This window comes from Magnolia sinica, chromosome 6, assembly GCF_029962835.1.
Source record: "Magnolia sinica isolate HGM2019 chromosome 6, MsV1, whole genome shotgun sequence".
Taxonomy (NCBI): Eukaryota; Viridiplantae; Streptophyta; class Magnoliopsida; order Magnoliales; family Magnoliaceae; genus Magnolia; species Magnolia sinica.
Genome location: NC_080578.1, coordinates 312,862 through 331,851, shown reverse-complemented (window position 1 = coordinate 331,851; position 18,990 = coordinate 312,862). Strand labels below are relative to the sequence as shown.

Here is an 18,990-nt window from a genome sequence, read left to right as displayed (position 1 = left end):
AAAAACCACGGGACATCGTCCAGATCAACAATCCACTATGAAGAAGAACGTTACAACCTTCTTCACTCACGTAAGAGTGAATAAGCAATAAGAGAATAAAAGAAAAATAGAGAGATCTCACTGATCACGAGGACGTAGAAGCGCTGAGATGTTGATTGCATAGTAGATCACCTCCACGAGCATAACCTCCCTTCTACAAGCTTCCTCTCTCTCTTTCTCTCTCTCTCTCTCTCTCACACACACACATTTGATAGCCCTAAACTCTTTAGCAAACCCTTGCAAAGCTTTAGAAAACCCTCTTGCATTACCTAAAAAAACCCTAGGCACCCCTATTTATAGTTTAGAAAACTCCCTTTCGCACCCCTTGCGAAAGGGCCTCGGATTTCTGCAACCCGTATAAGATCCGGACTCAAATCTACGTAAGCTCAACTGGTCGAGCCGAGTCCTTGACCGGTCGAGCGGCCCACTCGACCAATCAAGCACCTCCTTCAACTGGTCGAGCTCCTCGGAGAAAATACATCAATTGGTTGCTGGACTTTGAGTTGAGCCCCACTCAACTGGTCGAGCGCCACCCACGATCGGTCGAGCAGCCCACTCGACCGATCAAGCAGCGCGGTGAATTATTCCAATTTTTCACCCACTGCTCCATCTCTCCTCTGAACTAAGGAGGAAAACCCCATCAATTTGTACCTGATGAATGCTCAAATCTTGCAAGTATGCCATGTTGCAAGTGCTCTGAAGCCCTCAATCCCTCTCAGGTGTGAGAGGGTACATTTAGGTGTGTTCGGATAGTATGCTTATCCTTTAAATAAAAAAATAAATTTAAAAATATTTTTTTAAAAAAAATACATATTTATAAGTAATTAATCTGAAAGTCTGTTTCATCCCCCTCAAATCAACCGTCCATCATGTGGGGTCAACCTTTTATGTGGATCGTTCACTATGTTGGCCCCACCTTTGATGTGGGTGCCCATCGTGTAGGGCCTACCTTAGTTGTGGGTCATTCATCATTAAGAGCCGGCCTTTGATGTGCACGATTCATTAGGTAGGGCCCACCTTTGATGTTAGTCATTGATCATGTGGGGCCCACCATCAATGTTATTGTCCATCATGTAGGGGCCATATTCAATATCCACTACCCATCATGTGGAGCCAACCTTTGATGTGGACCGTCCATCATGTGGGCCCACCTCCGATGTGGGTTGTCCATCATGCAGACTGCCTTAGATATGGGCTACTCATCATTAGGCCAACCTTTGATATGAATTGTCTACCATGTAGGACCACCATGATGTGGATAATCCATCATGTGGAGCCCACATTTGATGTGGGTTGCCATCATGTGGGTCCCACGTTCAACGTGGGTTGTCCATCATGCATGGCTCACCTTAGATGTGGGCCATTTATCATTAGGGGTGGACCTTTGATGTGGAACATCCATCACGTGGGGCCACGTCGACATGGGTTATCATCATGTGGGGCCCACTAGATCATCTATTTATTTATTGGATGATTTTCTCTAAACCCAATCTCATGAACTTAAAAGGACTCATGGCCTCAAAGTGTATATTCTCTTATTAAATAATTTCCTAAGTTACCATGTCACCAATGAAAACAAAGAAAATAAGTACTTTTGGAAGTTCTATATATATATATATATATATATATATATATATATATATATATATATATATATATATATATAAATTGATAAAAATAAATTACTTTTTCTAAAATGCTACTCATTTATGTTTAATAACCAAATTCATTTATTTAAGAAAAGTAACTTGTTAACTTACGCAAGTTAAAAAAGCTACTTATTTAGTAATATCTAAACAGCCCTTAATGTTTTACAAGGGAATGATGTGGATAGACACTGACCATTTTGGCTTCTCTACAAATTAGAGCTTATTCGCTTCTTTTTATAAAAAATAAAAAATAAAAATAAAAAAAAAAAAATTAAGTCTTTTATCTAAATTAAATTGTTTGGTAATAGTTTAGCTTAATACACATTAGAGAAATAAGAGTTTTACCTTTTTGACTCTTGGAAGGAAAGTTTACTCCCTCTCCCTATCTCTCATCTTTACATGTGATTGTTAAAATCAGAGGTGGCTCCACATGATAGACAGCTACATCAAAGGTGGGGCCTCACACAGGATGGTCCACATCAAAGGTGGGCTCCACATGATGGGTAGGGAAGGTGAGTCCCACGTGATGGATAATTAACATTGAAGGTGGCCCCCACATGATGGATGACTCACATCAAAGTGGGCCACACATAATGGACAGTCCACATTAAAGGTCAACTCCTAACAATGAATAACCCACATCCAAGCAGGCCCTGCATGATAGATGGCCCACTTCGAAGTTCGGCCCCGCATGATGGATGGTTCATATTAAAGATGAGCCACACATGATGGATGATCCACATCTAATGCTCGACCGACATCCAAGGTAAGCCACACATAATGAATGACCTACGTCAAGGTGGGCACACATAATGGACTGTCCACATTAAAGGTTGGCCTAGAATAATGAATGACCCACTTTGAAGTTGGCCCTGCATGATGGACAGTCCAATTTAAAAGGTGGGCCCCACATGATTAGTGATCCACATCTAATGTTTGCCATGGTGGCCGGCCCACATCATGATGGTCATGCAAACGAAGAGCATTAGATCAATCATGATGTATACATGCTACAAAATCATTCACCTATTAGTGATAGATCGATTCCATCTTGTTCTCTATGTGAGCTATATTGGGCTCGTAAGTGAACCTAGTATCCTTTGTGCTCTTTAAAATGTGATCAGACTATGTTGAAGTAGTGCTAGTTTGGTGTACATTATCACTATAATGGCTAATGGATTCAACCAGGTCAGAAGAATGCTAGGAGAGTGGTGTAAGTCAAAAGAAAGACTATAGATGCTATCACATGGTTATTCAGAAATGTAAATGATGTATCCAAGGGCCCGGATTGGATGGATGACTGGATTTTCGCTGTTAATCTATTTGAAATAATATATTTATATATTAGAAATTAAATATTTTGTAAATAAATTCTATCAATCAAGTTTGCAAAAAGAAAAGTCATTAGATTTCGAAAGTAGATAATTACATATATAAAATGGTGCATTGAGAATTTCACACAGGATAAGGCCAGTCGTACTCGATTAAAAGTGGTCAGATTAGTGATCGAGAGCAACTAATTAGAGATAAGACGTGTCACTACTGGCCCACTCGTGGATTTAATATGATGTCATCCCCTCTACAGCATTACAAGTCCTATAATTCTCACACTCTGGATGGAATAGTTTGAAAGATGGATGAATTATTGCTTGCAAAACTCCTTGGCTAAATGAGTTATTGCTTGTAAAGCTCCTTGCTTTTTCTCTTCTTCTTTTTTTGTTTCTTTTTCTATCATTTTCTTTTTCTTAAATGAGTTATTGCTTGTAAACCTCCTTGGTTACCTGAAAGGGGGCGAGCCTCAGAGCAGCTTGAAGACCCCATTCATTAGAGGCCGTCCCATCGACCCTATTTTTGGGGCATGGTCAGGCACCTTCACCAAAAGACTAATGGTATGGATGACCGGTTCATGTCACGAAGCTAAAGAACCAGTCAGTATACTGTGAATGTCCTAGGATCCAGGATTACATGATTTGGTTCCAGCTTCATTTCTTTGGTAAAATGGAAATGATGACCAAAGCTGTTCCTTTCTTCAGCGCCACCAAGTGATGATCATAACCCTCTATCCTGAAAGTTGTACAGTAAACGGAGCAGATGGTGAAAATCTAATTGAACAGAGTTCCTCCGACATAAGAAGGTAAGTGAGACGAGACGAGACTCCCTAGTCCCTTGTATTTCTCTTGCAAGAAATTTAATCATCCCATCCCATCCCATCCTATCCAATGCAAGTAATACGTGTAAGTAGGAATCTCAGCTACTGTTCCGATGGTTCCCTATTTTAGAATGCAAGTGGTAGATTCAGTGTCCCAAAATATGGCCGATAAACTAACAAGGCAGAGAGATTTTATAGAATGTAAGGCCCCACTTCACAACCACTCATGTGGGGACTGGTTGACAGGATGCAGATTGGTTACAGCCCTTGGCTTATACCCAGCTCCCTCTGTTCTGACATGGCAGGATTTGATAGAGGGTAAGTGATCACTATCAGAGATGGGGCTCACCCAAAACATGTTTAAAAAGAACACCGATGACAAGGGCTCTTCGACGCCCACTGTGATGTTTGTAAGAAATCCACTCCATCTATCCATTTTAACAGATCATCATGCTAGGACATGAGCATGAAATGAGGCAGATCCAAAACTCAAGTGGTCTGCATTTAAATTAAAAATAAATTAATAAGTGGAGATTCAAAATTCAAGTGGGCAGCATGTCAAGAAAAAGCAGGCAGGGAAATGCCTACTGCCTTGATTTTGGTAGAGGGATGTTCACAGCGCAAACTAGCTGATGAATGGCCAAGATGGATCGGGCCTGAATCATTCAAAGTGGGCCAGGAAAGACGCCTGGGATGGTAGCAGTGAGGGAACCCCGGCATTGTTAAAAATGGATAAACTCTTGGCAGACATTCGTCCAAGTTATGTTAGGTGGTGACCCACTTGATGATGATCAGATGTTTATCATTTTTGACATGTGACATATATACAATGAGGATGGACTGATAAACAGATCCGATATTATACTCATGTACGCGGTTTCCTCCAGCGATGGTTGTAGCAACCCCTCTCTGGCCTTCTTTAAAAAAATCATGGACTCTCTCTCTCTCTCTCTCTCTCTCTCTCATGTCATCAAAACGTTTCCCTATCATCTTAGTCACCTTCCTCTTCTTCCTCATCCATAACCTTTGAAATGCAGTTGTTCCATATACAGAATCCCAGATGTAAGTGCAGACTGTCAACTTCTTAACAACAGGCAGCGACTGGACAAGATGAGTGGCTCTGCAACATCCGCTTCCCTTCGCAAAGGAACCCCCATCCCACCTTCTGGCCCATCCAAGCACCATAACCGGTTTGTCGATGCTCATCAGACCGCACTCTCTCCACAAGTTTAGTTTAGTGGTGGATCATCTGATTTGGTGATCTCCATACATTCTATAATTGAATTATAATTTTATGAAATAAAAGGTCGCTGGTGGTATGAATGGAAGAGTGGCAACCAACCATCATTTGATATCCTTCAACACATCTTCATACTCAAAGGCCAAAAGAGTAAGTAATTGGGACCTTGATGCTTTACAAGCTTACAATCATTTTAGCCTAAGAAGAATACTGAGTACCCTAGCTCATGCGAGAGTTGCAAGTTAGGATGTCATTGAACCCGTGTGCTCCTGGTACTTGTGTACATGTCCCTGGCTTCATCATCTGGGGCCCACCATCAACATGATCTGCACCGAATATCAGGCCAGTTCACTCATCAGCTAGACCGAACCTCTTTTCCAATGTTTCTTTCTTTCTTTTTTCCTTTTTCTTCACATCCTTTTTTTAACCATCCTTTTTTTTTCCCTTCTCCATAGAGTGTAGCCCACTTTAATGAGTGGACCGCTCTGATTTTGAGCAGAGTCATGCTTGCAAGGCGCACTACCCAACAAATCAGATGATCCTGGCCATCTCATCATAATGCAACCTACCCAATATACCAGATGATCCTAGCCCATGCTCAGTCTCTAGGAAAGCACGCTTAGTGAGTATACCGTGCATACAGCCAACAATATTCCCGAACATTTGATCATTCTGAGAGAGAGAGAGAGAGAGAGAGAGAGAGAGAGAGACCGATGACACGTGGCCTCCAAGGGGGGTTTTGGATCCAGCCAGGAGAGTCTGTAGGTTTAGCTGAAGTTAGGATGACAAAGTGGTCCAATAAATGAGATGATCCTAGATATCTAATGAGTGAGCTTCAAAGCTACAGCAGAAGACAAAAAACAGTCAAACGGTCCACGTGCAGTGCAGGAAAGAAAGAAAGAAAAGAAAAGAAAAGAAAAGTGATGTAAAGGATCGTCCAAAGTTGTGATTATTGAAACATGAGTATATATGATAGGTTCTAGTTAGATGGATGGTTCAGGTTGATGCATCACCCTGCCACATTTGTCCAACGGCCTGTTTACAACTGTTATTTAGGGAAGAAGTATTTGGGGGTTGAAGTAACCGATATTTCAATTGGCAGAATGAACGGCATGTGCAAACCAATCAAGGGTGGATGTAGATATCAATTATCATTTTATTATTTTTCTTACGGTATGTAGTTGGGGTGGTGGCAAATGCACCAATACTTGCTGATATCAAATGGATAGATATGAGATGATAGGATATGAGACCATCTCAATTTTGTCATTATAAATTGAAATTTGGACAGCTCACACTACTGCCGTCCCAAGTCATTTATCTTCCAAGGCCCCGTCATTTTCTTTCCCAAAGGTGATGTCTCTCTCACGTGCTTAAGATGCCTAATAATTTTTTTTTTATTTTTTTTATTTTTTTTTTTGTGAAACTACATCTCTCAGTTGATATGAGCCTCTAATTCAGCGCACCCATGCAGTCGACCGGTTCAGATCATATGCCTAACTAGTAACCCAAAACCTCCACACTTGGGCGATCTCTCCTACCCACGTGCTATGGACACCCGGCAGTTTTTGGCACCAGTAAAACTACATCATTGGCTCCAAGCAATCCACTACCACAACCCCACACACACAGCAACTGGATGATCCATTACCATCATGCGGTAATGGTCACAATCCTGGATTGACGTAAAAGATGCTGCCCAATCCAACCAACCGCCCAGCCCATAAAAATATGCTTGGCTGGTTTCAAGTCTACCAGTTAGGTGCTTTGCAAATATTGGGTCCCAATCAAAGCCAAAACAACCATAGTGTAGCATCAAGAACAGCACACAAACTTCCCATTGTCTCAATCAAGTTGATTCATCATCCAGCCTCCACAAAGCTTCAACCTCATTTCTAGTACTTTTGCTTGCATTCCACAGCCATCACCAGCTTATTTACAAGCAAACAGAAAGTGCACTCTCAGAGATGAGGAGCAACAAAATGGCAAAGCCAGGCCTGTATGTTAGTGCAAACACAAGTAGACTAGGTGCAGCGGGTTCCATGAAGCCCAAGCTCCTAATTTCAGCCAGCTCCATGGGGAAAGATAATGAACCACTGGAAAAGATAATGTCCCCTCTTGACAAACAGGAAAGCCTTTTCAATAATCCCCTTTAGATGGATTTCCAGTTGGCTACTCCATTATGTTGGTGTTGAAAGGAGATGGCACCATGCCAGAGATACAGATAAGGATATGTTAAAATAATTCTTGAAAAGGGGAGGGGACCCATTCAAGTGTTATGAGTTCCATCCATCACCTTGTTATAGTAAACATAATTCTATCACCAAAAAGGAATTGAAACCATTGATGCATTAAGACATGTTTCTTATTGGTTCATGGTATATGGCTGGTGCTGACTGTTCCGCGAAAATCTATGCTGAATATCAAAGACAGAATAAAAATCTGGTCAAGCTTTCTTACTAGAAAGCGATGAAGGATGAAGGTCATAATGGATTGTCTTTATATCTCAGCTGCATTTCACCGGCTTTCTGCTGCTTCAGCAGGAGTTTTAGTAGTCATCTGATCAACTGCATGTACGGTGCTTTGGAGTTCTTCCCATATAGCTTTGTACACCATTCTCTGCCGATTCACAGCAGATTGTCCCTCGAACACAGAGGAGATAACATCAATGCTGCAAGACAAGCAACAAAACTGGTAAGCAAGACAATCTTGTAACAATGTTGGATGTTACTGCATGTAGATTGGATTTTATGACAAGACCATCTCAATGTGCAAGGTAATGAACCAGAAACCTGCTAGACTGTGCAGTAAGGTAATGAACCAGAAATCTGCTAGACTGTGCAGCAAGGTAATGAACCAGAAACCTGCTAGACTGTGCAGTAAGGTAATGAACCAGAAATCTTCTAGACTGTGCAGTAAGGTAATGAACCAGAAACCTGCTAGACTCTGCAGTATAACTCTTAAAATTAATCCATTCACATATGGATATAACAAGATATATGATGTCTGCTGGATACAATGACATATCTAACACATTGATTGTAATCAACCCATGTAATAGACTATTAGATAGTGCTTGATTGTAATCAACATATGTAAATACATACATTGCGTCCGTGAGATCCTTATGCTCTCATTGCTGGTCCCCAGCTCAGATAAAGGAGCGTTGCATCAGGTTGGCAGCCAGTGTCGAACTTATGCCACAACTTCCAACATGAATCTGAACAATATGACATTGCAATGATAGAGTGGAATGGCGTAAAAGGATTCATGAAGCCGACACCAATTAGTTGGGATAAGGCTATGACGATGATGATGAGTGGCTGATCCTCATGCACTTCTAAACCACTTTTTTTAAGGTAAAATTTTGTATTAAAGGCCAGACGAAGGCAAAAGAATACAGAGAAAAAAAAAAGGATTCATGGTTTCCTTCTGAACAATATAATATTGCAATCATAGAGTGGAATGGCGTAAAAGGATTCATGAAGCTGACACCAATTAGTTGGGATAAGGCTATGACGATGATGATGAGTGGATGATGATGAGTGGCTGGTCCTCATGCACTTCTATACCACTTTTAGTCAGGGTTTTCCCATTCCTGAATTTGGGAATGGGTAAGCAACTAGTCAGGGTCCCATTCCCTGATTGACAAAAAGACTTTCGAAACTACTGCCAACGGAGAGTGGGAGAAAATCCTTACCATTGATAATCTTTGTAAGCGAGGCTTAATACTAGTCAATGCATGCCTCATTCGCTGGATGGATAATGAGTCGGTTGACCATTTATTTCTGCACTGTCCTTTAGTGAGGGGAATTTGGGATAAAAATTTCCTTCTATTCAGGGTTTCATGGGTGATGCCAAAATCCATATCCGGGTTCTTCCGAGCATGGCAAGGAAGGGTGGGTAAAGCTGGGAAGAAAGTATGGAGACCATCACTGCTAGTGGGATTATGGTCAATATGGCAAGAGAGGAATTCTCGATGTTTCAACAAGTCAGGTATTGCAGCAGGAGTCTTTGCTAAGGCGAAATACTTGGGTCATCGAATGGGCTACGACTGGTCTTGCAATGGAGGACAGCCCTTTCATTACAGAGTGTTGGGAAATTTTGTAATTGTAAATATATAAGGAATGACTAGTAGGGAGATGTATATAGTTCTGGTTTTGCCCTTCTTGTTTTTAGTTTCCCTTGTATTTTAGCTGGTTGTTCTGCCTTTTGAATAAAGTTTCTGTTCTCTCTCAAAAACCCGCCAACAAAGCTATAATCTCCAGCTAGCCATGGCGCTGGCTACTGGCATACTGTCATGACAAGAAGTAATCATCCCTTCCATAGAGCCTGGGAAAACCCAGAATACGCTGTAGAACTACAAAATATTGCACCATAGACTTCTAGAAAAGGGTCAGGAAACAAGTGATAGACAATTTTGAGTGTCTGACTTGCATAGACGGCATATGTTGGGAAGAACCATTCCCCGTTTGCACAGGTTGTCAACGGTTAGGACTCTACTGCGACCCACCACTTTAGCGCATGACCCTCAAGAGAGGTTTGTACCAGAAATATAAGAAATCTGTAGAATTGTGCTCAACTGCATTTCTCGATAACTATAGGAGATCTGAGTAACGGGTATAACACCCAATTCCAGTAGTATGAATAACAGGGGCCAAAGCAAGGCCCAAATGTTTATGCATCAACTGCTTTGAATAAGCTAGACCTTTACCTTTACGGCCTTGTAATGGCCTTCATGGCACACCATGACCAGCTGAGATTCCCTGTGGGTGCCCAATCAGCTATTTTAAACTATTCTGCTAATGACGGTCGTGAGCTTCTGTCAGAAGCACTGGACATTCCACCACTACAAGCAGCTATCAGCATCGGAGAAGAGAATTGAAATGGCAAAATGTTAACAATGCATCAGAATAATTCATCAGCAACGCATCTCAATGGCTTGAGTACATGATGGATAAAGGAGGCAATTGGACATGTTGGCATGATGGTTGGAGTTTCCTTGCCCTCTTTCAGTTTGTGGAAGCGGGGAATTCAAAATTCTCAGGTTGCTCAACAGAGTCAGGTTCAAAATTCCCCCCAAGGGGCGAAGAGAATTGGCGGACCTTGGGTCCTATATAAAATAGGGAGCAGGGGCAACACCCAAAGATGAGAAGAAAGGTAGAGGGGCTAGTGTGGTGAAACTAATCAGGTAGAATGAGAGGGGTTTGGGATGCCCACATAAGAGATTCCAGGTCAAAGAAATTTGTGAGTGCTACAAGGCTCAGCTAGTCACTTTCAGGGAAACAAACTTCAAGTTAAATTCCGATGGGAATTGTAAAATTCACCTGGACAAATGGACAAGAAGGGGTTGTTATATCCAACTTAGACAGGTTTTTGGTATCTGATTGGTAGAGAGATTCCCTCTTGTGAGTCAGAGGGGCCTCCTGAGGGCCATATCTGACCGTTGTCCAATAGTTTTGGAAGTGGAGGATGATTGGGATTAGCAAAATTGGTAAACATTAATCTATGTGCCGTACTTGTTTACAATGAGTGAAGATGCAAGGCCATAACAATCTTGTCATATGCTTCCCAAACAGCAAACTTGCATCTCAAATTCTTATTATTATTATTATTTTTGGTAATGTAACCTAGTTTCTTTGTTCCCTCCAAAAAAGATCCAAGCTTATTGCAACCACTCAAGGTAATCAAGCAAGGCGCTACGATAGGGCTCAATCCGACAAGTAAGGTTGTCATTTTAGAGTTGATATACTCTTTCCTTGTGTAGGATTGAGTATAGAGTTTGTGATCCAATCTCGAATAGGTCCTTGTGTAGGACCCTCTCCGGCAAGAGTGTACGTAGCTTCTTGTGTAGGACCGCCACTGGGCACGGGTGTGTACGTATTAGTCTCCATGAGAGCCTCTGGTGAGAGTATATGTAGGTCCTTGGATTAAGACCGTAGTGATTGTTAGTTAGCTAATAGAAAACCAACCAAATCCCCACGGGAACCACCGATACCGGTGTGTACGTGTTCCACCAACATGGGTGCGTACGTGTAGGTTCTTATATAGGACCTAACGTTTGTGGTGAACCTATCAAAACCCATTATAAAGGTTAGAGGTAAACCTATTGGAAACTTCCGAGATAGTGAATTCCGGTACACTTGAGGAGAGTGCGTCCGCCGAGAGTGGAATAGGCAAGTAGCCAAACCACTATATATCCTTATGTTTGCGATTGTGATTTGTGCACATTTCTATTCATGCTTATGAGTTTAATTTGTTGAATTATATAAATGCTTGAATGGAGTGTATGATATGCATTTAATTAATTGTACACGCACACACAAGATATCTATCTCACACATAGAGTAGTGGCTCAACTTGTTGTATCATTTGTAGTCTATACAATTGGACCCGTTTGGCTTGGAAGCCTAATGCTTTTAATTAATGCATAATTTTTATGTGGTCCTATTCAATCCCCCCTCAGTTTCCACGTCAATGAGTGATCCCGTACACTAAATTATGTAAATGAAGGTTGTGTGCTAAGCATGCTTCTTAGCACGATCAGCAGGGTCATTGACTGCTCCAATATAAATAAGAAATTGATGATCTAAACTAGAGTAGAAGAAGAATCTTTAGGGCTTCATTCTTCCCTCATCAATCCACTAAACTGGCCTACCAACTCTTTATTGACATGCAACTTATCAAACAAGAGAGCAAATTGTGGCTCACAAGAGAGCTAAGAACAAGAGAGACCTGTTCTGCAAGATAACAAGAGAGACTCAGGTGTTTGGGTCGATTTGCGATCAGGTATAAATATTGCATAGACATTCAATAACAAGACATTACCACATTCACACAAGAGAGACAGGGCCATAAAATTGAAAGGCTTATATTATCATCTTAGGTTCAGGTTTTTATTACGGTCTAAGATAATGATAGCAAGAAAATATTCTATTGAAAATAGAAAGTTGTTAATTAATGTAGATGCATATAAATGCAATGCAGATGCATAATGATGCACGATGCATGCAATGCAAGGGTAAACATAGCCCCTGAGACCAAGGAATAGCTCTATCATCAATGAATTTAGGCTCCATGCCCTATCACCGAATTAAGAGAGCTTTGCACCCTCTCAAGAGACATGGGCTCCGAGCCCCCTCACACAATCACTCTCTCTCTCTCTCTCACACACAAACACACACACACAAAATCCATGGCATAATCAGTACATGATGGATTAAGGGTGTAGGGAACCATGGTGGTATTGCGCATTCAACTCATGAGATAGAGAGCATTAAATCACAACATAGTTAAGACAAGTAAGCCATGTTGTTGGGAAGAATAAGTGGTACATGGTACCAATCATGTTTTTAGCATCATCAATGCTAGATGAGTGAGTGCACTTGTAAGGAAGTTGTGTAAGCGGGCGCAAGGCTTGGATGGGCACAGAACCTAGATGGCCGTGAGGCCTAAATAGGCATAATGCCTAAGCAAGCGCAGAGCCTACATAAGCACAAGGTCCGAGTGCATAATAAACTTAAAGGTGTTTGTTAGCCAGGTGTTTGTTATGGCTAATTGTCCTATTGAAGACTCTATGACTATTAAGGAATGGATTGTTCTACATTTAAAAAAATAAATAAATAAATAAACTCTCGTTGAGCTCCAGTTAACTTGGAAGGGAGGTAGCCTTCAGCATTGTAACAGCGCAGGCCACATTGAGTAGCAAAGATTGCCTTGCATTAAATATATTTTTAGGCCTGATCAGAGAAGGGCATTGCTCTGAATATTTCAGTACTAGGCGCGATCTGGACTTAACCCCAAAATAGTCACGCAGACTAAGTTGCAAGAATACAAAACTTCAAGTGCTAGGGCATGAGATGTGGCCACTATTATAAAAGATGCTCCTTTAAGTGCAAGGGTGTGACCAACACTTAGGTTTGTCATCATCAAGCTGCTGAAATAACTCTGTCCAATTCAAGAAGGACATTGGAATACAAGTGATGCAGGACGACTAACCACTTGCTCTAAAAGCTCGAACTGATAGAGCATGGTGAATCAATCCCTTTATCTCATAGCCCAGGGTTAGGTCATTGGCCGATCCCCCATCATGGGCCTCACATCACATGGGTTCTGCCTCACATGGATGGGGCCCGCCACACATAAGCCGCCCACCCCGAGTGTGCCCCTACATCCCATAGGCCACCCCACTCGAGCCTAGAGTGAAAATGCCCCTACATTAACAGGCCTACAAGGAGAAAAACTTATGAAGTGCCAGTACCCTAGGGAATATTCACTAGGTGCAACCACCACTTAGGTGCTCTCGGTGAAGTAAATTTTCATTGGGCGTGGATTTCTGTGGAAATGCACTAACTGCGCTAAGCCACGCTCTTTGGTGCAAGTGGGAGTGGAAATGCACTAATTCATAAGGAATGAATTTCCCTTAGTAGAGGGATGCAAAATGGAAGGGCGCGAGCGCCATCTTACCTGTGAGGGTTCGATGCTCTCGAGGAATTCTTGAAAGTGCTCTTAAAGAGGACTTCGAGAATCTAGGGATCTCTGTCCAAAAATAAACCCCAAAGGGGGTATTTATAGACACACTATCGGGTCCGGATCTGAATAGAGTCCACCCGAGGTGACAAGTATCACGCACTGATTCTCGCACCCTTGGAGGACCAGGTGAATTTTGTCAACTCATCCTCATCATCTACTCACATGGGTGCGCCTAGAGCTAGGCATCGAGTCAAGTCGGATCGAGTTAGGGCTGACTTGACTCGATCCGGTTTTGAAATAGGCCTGACCTGAACTTGATCCGACTCAATACCGAGTCCGATCCGGTCAGAATTCCCGAGTCGGATTGAGAGATGAGGGAGGGAGAGACCGAGAGAGTGGAGAGGAGAGAGAAGAGGAGAGAAGAGGAGGGTGATGGTGGTGGGTGGTTTCCAAGCTTGGAAGATGAGGAGGATGAGGGAGGGAGAGAGAGAGGCCGAGATTCGAAGATGAGGGAGGGAGACAGAGTTTGGGATCCGGTTGGGGTAGAGTGCAATGGATAGGGTTAGAGATGATAGAAATTATATATATACCCAAACCCGAGTCGAGTCGGGTTTTGGATTGAGTCGAGTCTAACCGGATTGAGTTTCGGGTCGAATCGGGTTGAGTTACTAGCTAACTCGAACTCGACTCAGTTTGAGTTCGGATTGGGCGAAGCCTATTTTGTTCGGACCGACTCACCCATTCGGTTCAGGTCGAGTCAGATCTGAACGAGCCGGATGAGTCAAGTTAACTAGATCGAGTCATCCCGTGCCCACCTCTAGGTGCACCCTTTGCTTATTCACAAGGGTGCGACAAGTGAACTCCTTTTCAAATGACTTAGCCAATTACCAAGGTTGTGAGCCCACGTGTTGACACTTTTTACAAGGGCGCAACAGGCTCCTTTTTCTCTTAGAGTTGTGATTTTTCATACCTGAACAAGAGGCTAAGACTACTATAACCCCTACTAACAACACAGTTCCAAATTTGCTCCTGGACCAAACCCAAGAAGTAGAGTTAGCTATGGGCCCTATCACTTCTTTCCTAGCAACTTACTAATAGCAACAATTTTTCTCCTCTAAGCAATGCAGGAATATCACTTCAAAACTTCCAACGAGTAGTACATCAAAACATATACATAACATGTTAGTTTCCTTACAATTAACCTTTAAGCATTAACATCTAACACATAATTCTATTACAGGTTCATAACATACTAACCAAGTCACCTTCCAAAAGAAAACATATTAAGTAAGCCAATGGCTTGCCAAATGTCCAAAAATATACCAACCAAGCACATCCCAACATATCAAGAGTCATTACAAGAAGCAAAATTCAAGTCATAAAACCGAACCCAAATTTGCATCAATGAATTTGTGCATATCTTTATTACCTTGAACTTCTAGAACCATTTATTACATTATTTCAATCGGTATTTTTGCTATTGCATTTACTTTGTTAGGAGGCTTATTCAATATTTAGTTCCTTTCCTCATTTGCCCGAGTATTTGTGCATATCTGTAACTTCCAAATGGTGCAAACTAACAAGAGTCACTTCTTACATCTAAGCTCCTTAATCTCTAGAACTTCACAACTTCTTCTTCTTCTTCTTCTTCTTCTTGTTAAATAGAAGAGCATTGATTCAATGAGCACCATAAGATACCGAGAACCAGTGAGCTCACTACCTCCATCCACTAAAAGATGGGTTGCAGGAATCTAACAAGAATTTCACAACATGAATGTTTAAACGTCAAATTGAAATGTGTCAATATGCCTGGAGATACGTGCACACCAACTCTTACTGCACACTGTGCATGCACAATCTTTCCCATCAACAGAAGAGCAATTGTAATTCTTTTGTTACATGCACCCCCACATCCAGCAACAGTCAAAAGACAATCTAACCTGACATGTCGACCGTCTCCATAAGCATCCCTGACAATGACCTCATCTGCATTTAGCTGTTCCTTGATCTGTTGAGGCATGGTGCAAACTGTTAGACTGCATTACAACTTGGAAAAAATTTTGACATGTGGAACACACAAAAGCACATGATTACAATATCTTTTTCATTTTTTAATAAAAAAGACAAGCAGATGAATTCAACAAAACTTGTGACCAAGATGACCAGATCATTACGTCTGTCAACCGCTCGATCAGAAAGACACTCAGTACTAGAAGGAATACATCACCCCCAGGCTTTGGATTAGAGAACCTGGTAAACCCAGCATGGTGTTTCAATTTCATGGATCAACCAGTTCATACGGTTTTCAAACTGAACTGGCAGATTTCGAAATAGCATGCACTTTTTTATAGTTCTTATAAAGAATCCGATGGAGTTTTATCATTCAATTTTCTATGGTATTCTGAAGCTTTGGGTTAAACAGTGTGTTGCTTGCTCCCCAGGATATTTTGGTTGCTTGTTTTTAAGTGTTTGGATTATGGTGCTTTTAGTTATGTTTGAAGTTTGCCAGGTCTAGGACAGTTGGTTTGGGATGTGTTTGGTTGCACCAAATTTCATGATTATGTCTAATTTGGGGCAAAAATAACATGATATTTGGTGAAATCAAACACACCCTTAAGTGATACTTGCAGTAGTATTATTTACACGGGAATAAATAAATAAATAAAGGAAATGAAAAGAAGAGTGCAGTGCAGGCAGTAATAATTGGTGAGAACTTGGATGGACCCGAAATTTCAGGAGGAGGTCATGCATAACTGTAACCCTTTTTATGTTCCCTCATAATCCAAGAAAAGAATGGAAAAAATTCCCCCCATTGAGTGTAGCATAGCAGATAAGCAAAGGAGATAGCTGGAGAGATATCAAATTCCGATGATGAGATAAAATTGGGGTTTAGGTGAAAGAGAAAGAACCTTCTTTTGCATGGACTGCATCATGGGGGAATCGATGGAACCCGAATCAGAAACCTGTGTAGTCGATCGGACACTGAATCTCCTCTTCACCAAAAAGCCTTCAAATTTGGATGTCGAATACGAAAAGTCATGGAATTGGAGCTTCCTAACCGCAGATGATGACGACCAAGAAAGTGATGCTGATGCTGATGCGATTCTCTCGAAAATCTTCCTGCTATTGCTGCTACTGCGGGAAAACAAGGAGGTGGGTGTGACTGCAACGGAACGGATGAGGGGAGTGGTATTGGTGCTCCGGACGGATGAGAATACGTACGGACGCATCAAAAGTGTATGAGTCATTTGGGATGGATGGGGGCCGCGTCGTCGGTGTCACTGCTTTTTATCGTATACCTAAGCAACTGATGAAAACCCACCTCAACCCACCTCTCTCTCTCTCTCCCTCTAATTTCTAACTTCGTCCTCGTTTACTCCTATTCGTTCCGCAGTTAGCTTCTCATTGACGGCGTGAATCTGGATCGTTTATCGGGCGGGCAACTTTGTTCACGCTACATCTCATTTATTAGAATCTGAGCCGTGCAAAATATGGAGCAGAGTCATAACCTTATCTTTATACTCGTTAAGCGGGGCCATACATAGAGAGTGGATTTGTCCTCTTTTTTTTCTTTTTTCTTTTCTTTTTTTTTTCCTAAAGTCATCTTTGCGGTGCGAGACCCAAATTTCTCCAGTACCCATCCAAGAGAAGTAAATTTTCATTAAAAAAAAAAGAAAAAGAAAAAGAAAAGAAAACGTTGCCTGTGAAAGTTTCACCCTCCACTTGAAGGTCCTTGGGCCAATCATGTTCGTGCCCCACCTGCCATTTAGATGGTACTTTACATTTTCTGCGGCCCACTCCCAAGAGGGATGAAGAACCGAAATGTAGTAGAGAGAAATGACTTCACGAGACAACTAACTGGTGATGTATCAAAAATCATCAATCCGTTTTTTCCGGCTGCGAAAGATAAATGATGCAAAATTATGGGACTTTCAAGTACTTTATTAACTTTAGTTGCAGTTGTTGGTTCCTCGGTTTGTTTTTAATTATGCATGTGCAAACCGATCAACTTTGACTCTAAAAATTAAAATAAATAAATATATCAAATATGAATATATATATATATATATATATATATATATATATATATATATATATATATATATATATGACCAAATTCTAAGAAGATCAATCGCTAACTCAAGCACTTACAAAAGTTTATATCGATTAAGTGATAATTGTTAGGTAGGATTCTTCCTCCAAAATTGAATTATTTTGTGTCTTCTACTAGTGCAAATCAAGCAAAAGGAAAAACTCACAATTAGTTAGTAAGAGCAACCACAAGAATGCGTCTCTTGAAATAACTGCTTGATATTGGATAAAGAACAAATCTAGCATATGAACCCACACTCATATTACAACTAAAAATTATATCTAAGAATTATCATTACTTAATTATTATTACTTTTAAGATGAGTTGAAATAAAGTAAATTAATAGGTTTTTTTGTTTTGATTGGTGTGAGACTCTTAGATCTGTTGCATTATTCTCTATTTATAGATTTCTATTGTAGCTTATTCCTCCATTTCCTTCTTCTATTATTACAATGGTTATAGTAGTCCAAAAGTTTTTCTAAATTCCTTACTTCTCTAGTTCCTTCTTTTAATAGGTTTCTCTTTACAACGGTTCGACTTCTGTAAATCAAAGTTTTGTTGCCTTTGGTCACATTTCATATCTTAAAAAACTCGACCATGCATCCTATATATCGACTACGTCAAAACTTTGCTACCCTTGGCTGCCTTTTATATCTTAAACAACTCCATGGTGCTTCTTATATATTGACTGCAATACTCCATTGACCATCCACTAACGTGTATCAGTAGACTTATGCCAGCTGTGACCCCCCAAACAGAGCTCCAAATCTTTGAAGATCTTTTTTAAACACTTCATGTTCTCTCATACAATGCCATGTGTCGCCCTCTCATAGGGTTTCTCAAAATAGTCAAAAATATGATACAATAATAGTAGAAGGATTGGACCTTCAACGGACATGAAATTCAGGTTTACCCTAGTTGTGGCATTGGCGTGGGTGCAAGTGCAAGTGAGGGAACTGTAAATTCAAATAAATTATTACAATATATATATATATATATATATATATATATATATATATATAGAGAGAGAGAGAGAGAGAGAGAGAGAGAGAGAGAGAGAGAGACATGAAATTCAAGTTTACATAAATTATTAGAATATATATATATATATAGAGAGAGAGAGAGAGAGAGAGAGAGAGACTTTATCTCTTTTTTTTTGAGAGACGTACTTGTTGCAAAAATATTGATTTTTATAAAATATATTTTAATAATAAAAAATAATATATGATATATATAAAAAAAAAAAGTTGTTTTTAAAAAAATACCGTTTTGTGGGTTTTTAGGAATAGTCTCACATAAGAAAGGGAAGAGAAGAAAAAATGGTTTAAATGAAAACAGCGGAGTATTA

The 18,990-nt window shown here is 40.7% G+C and overlaps 1 protein-coding gene across 1 annotated transcript; it reads right to left on the bottom strand.

Annotated features, from left to right (window-relative positions):
• Window positions 1–7,408: 7,408 nt before the first annotated feature.
• Window positions 7,409–17,118, bottom strand: LOC131247845 (protein BOLA4, chloroplastic/mitochondrial). Its single transcript, XM_058247759.1, has 3 exons — window positions 16,459–17,118; window positions 15,490–15,557; window positions 7,409–7,748 (listed from the first exon to the last, which is right to left on the bottom strand). The coding sequence occupies exons 1-3, from the start codon at window positions 16,795–16,797 to the stop codon at window positions 7,595–7,597; spliced, it is 561 nt and encodes a 186-aa protein (XP_058103742.1). The 5' UTR covers window positions 16,798–17,118; the 3' UTR covers window positions 7,409–7,594.
• Between the last annotated feature and the right edge of the window lie 1,872 nt (window positions 17,119–18,990).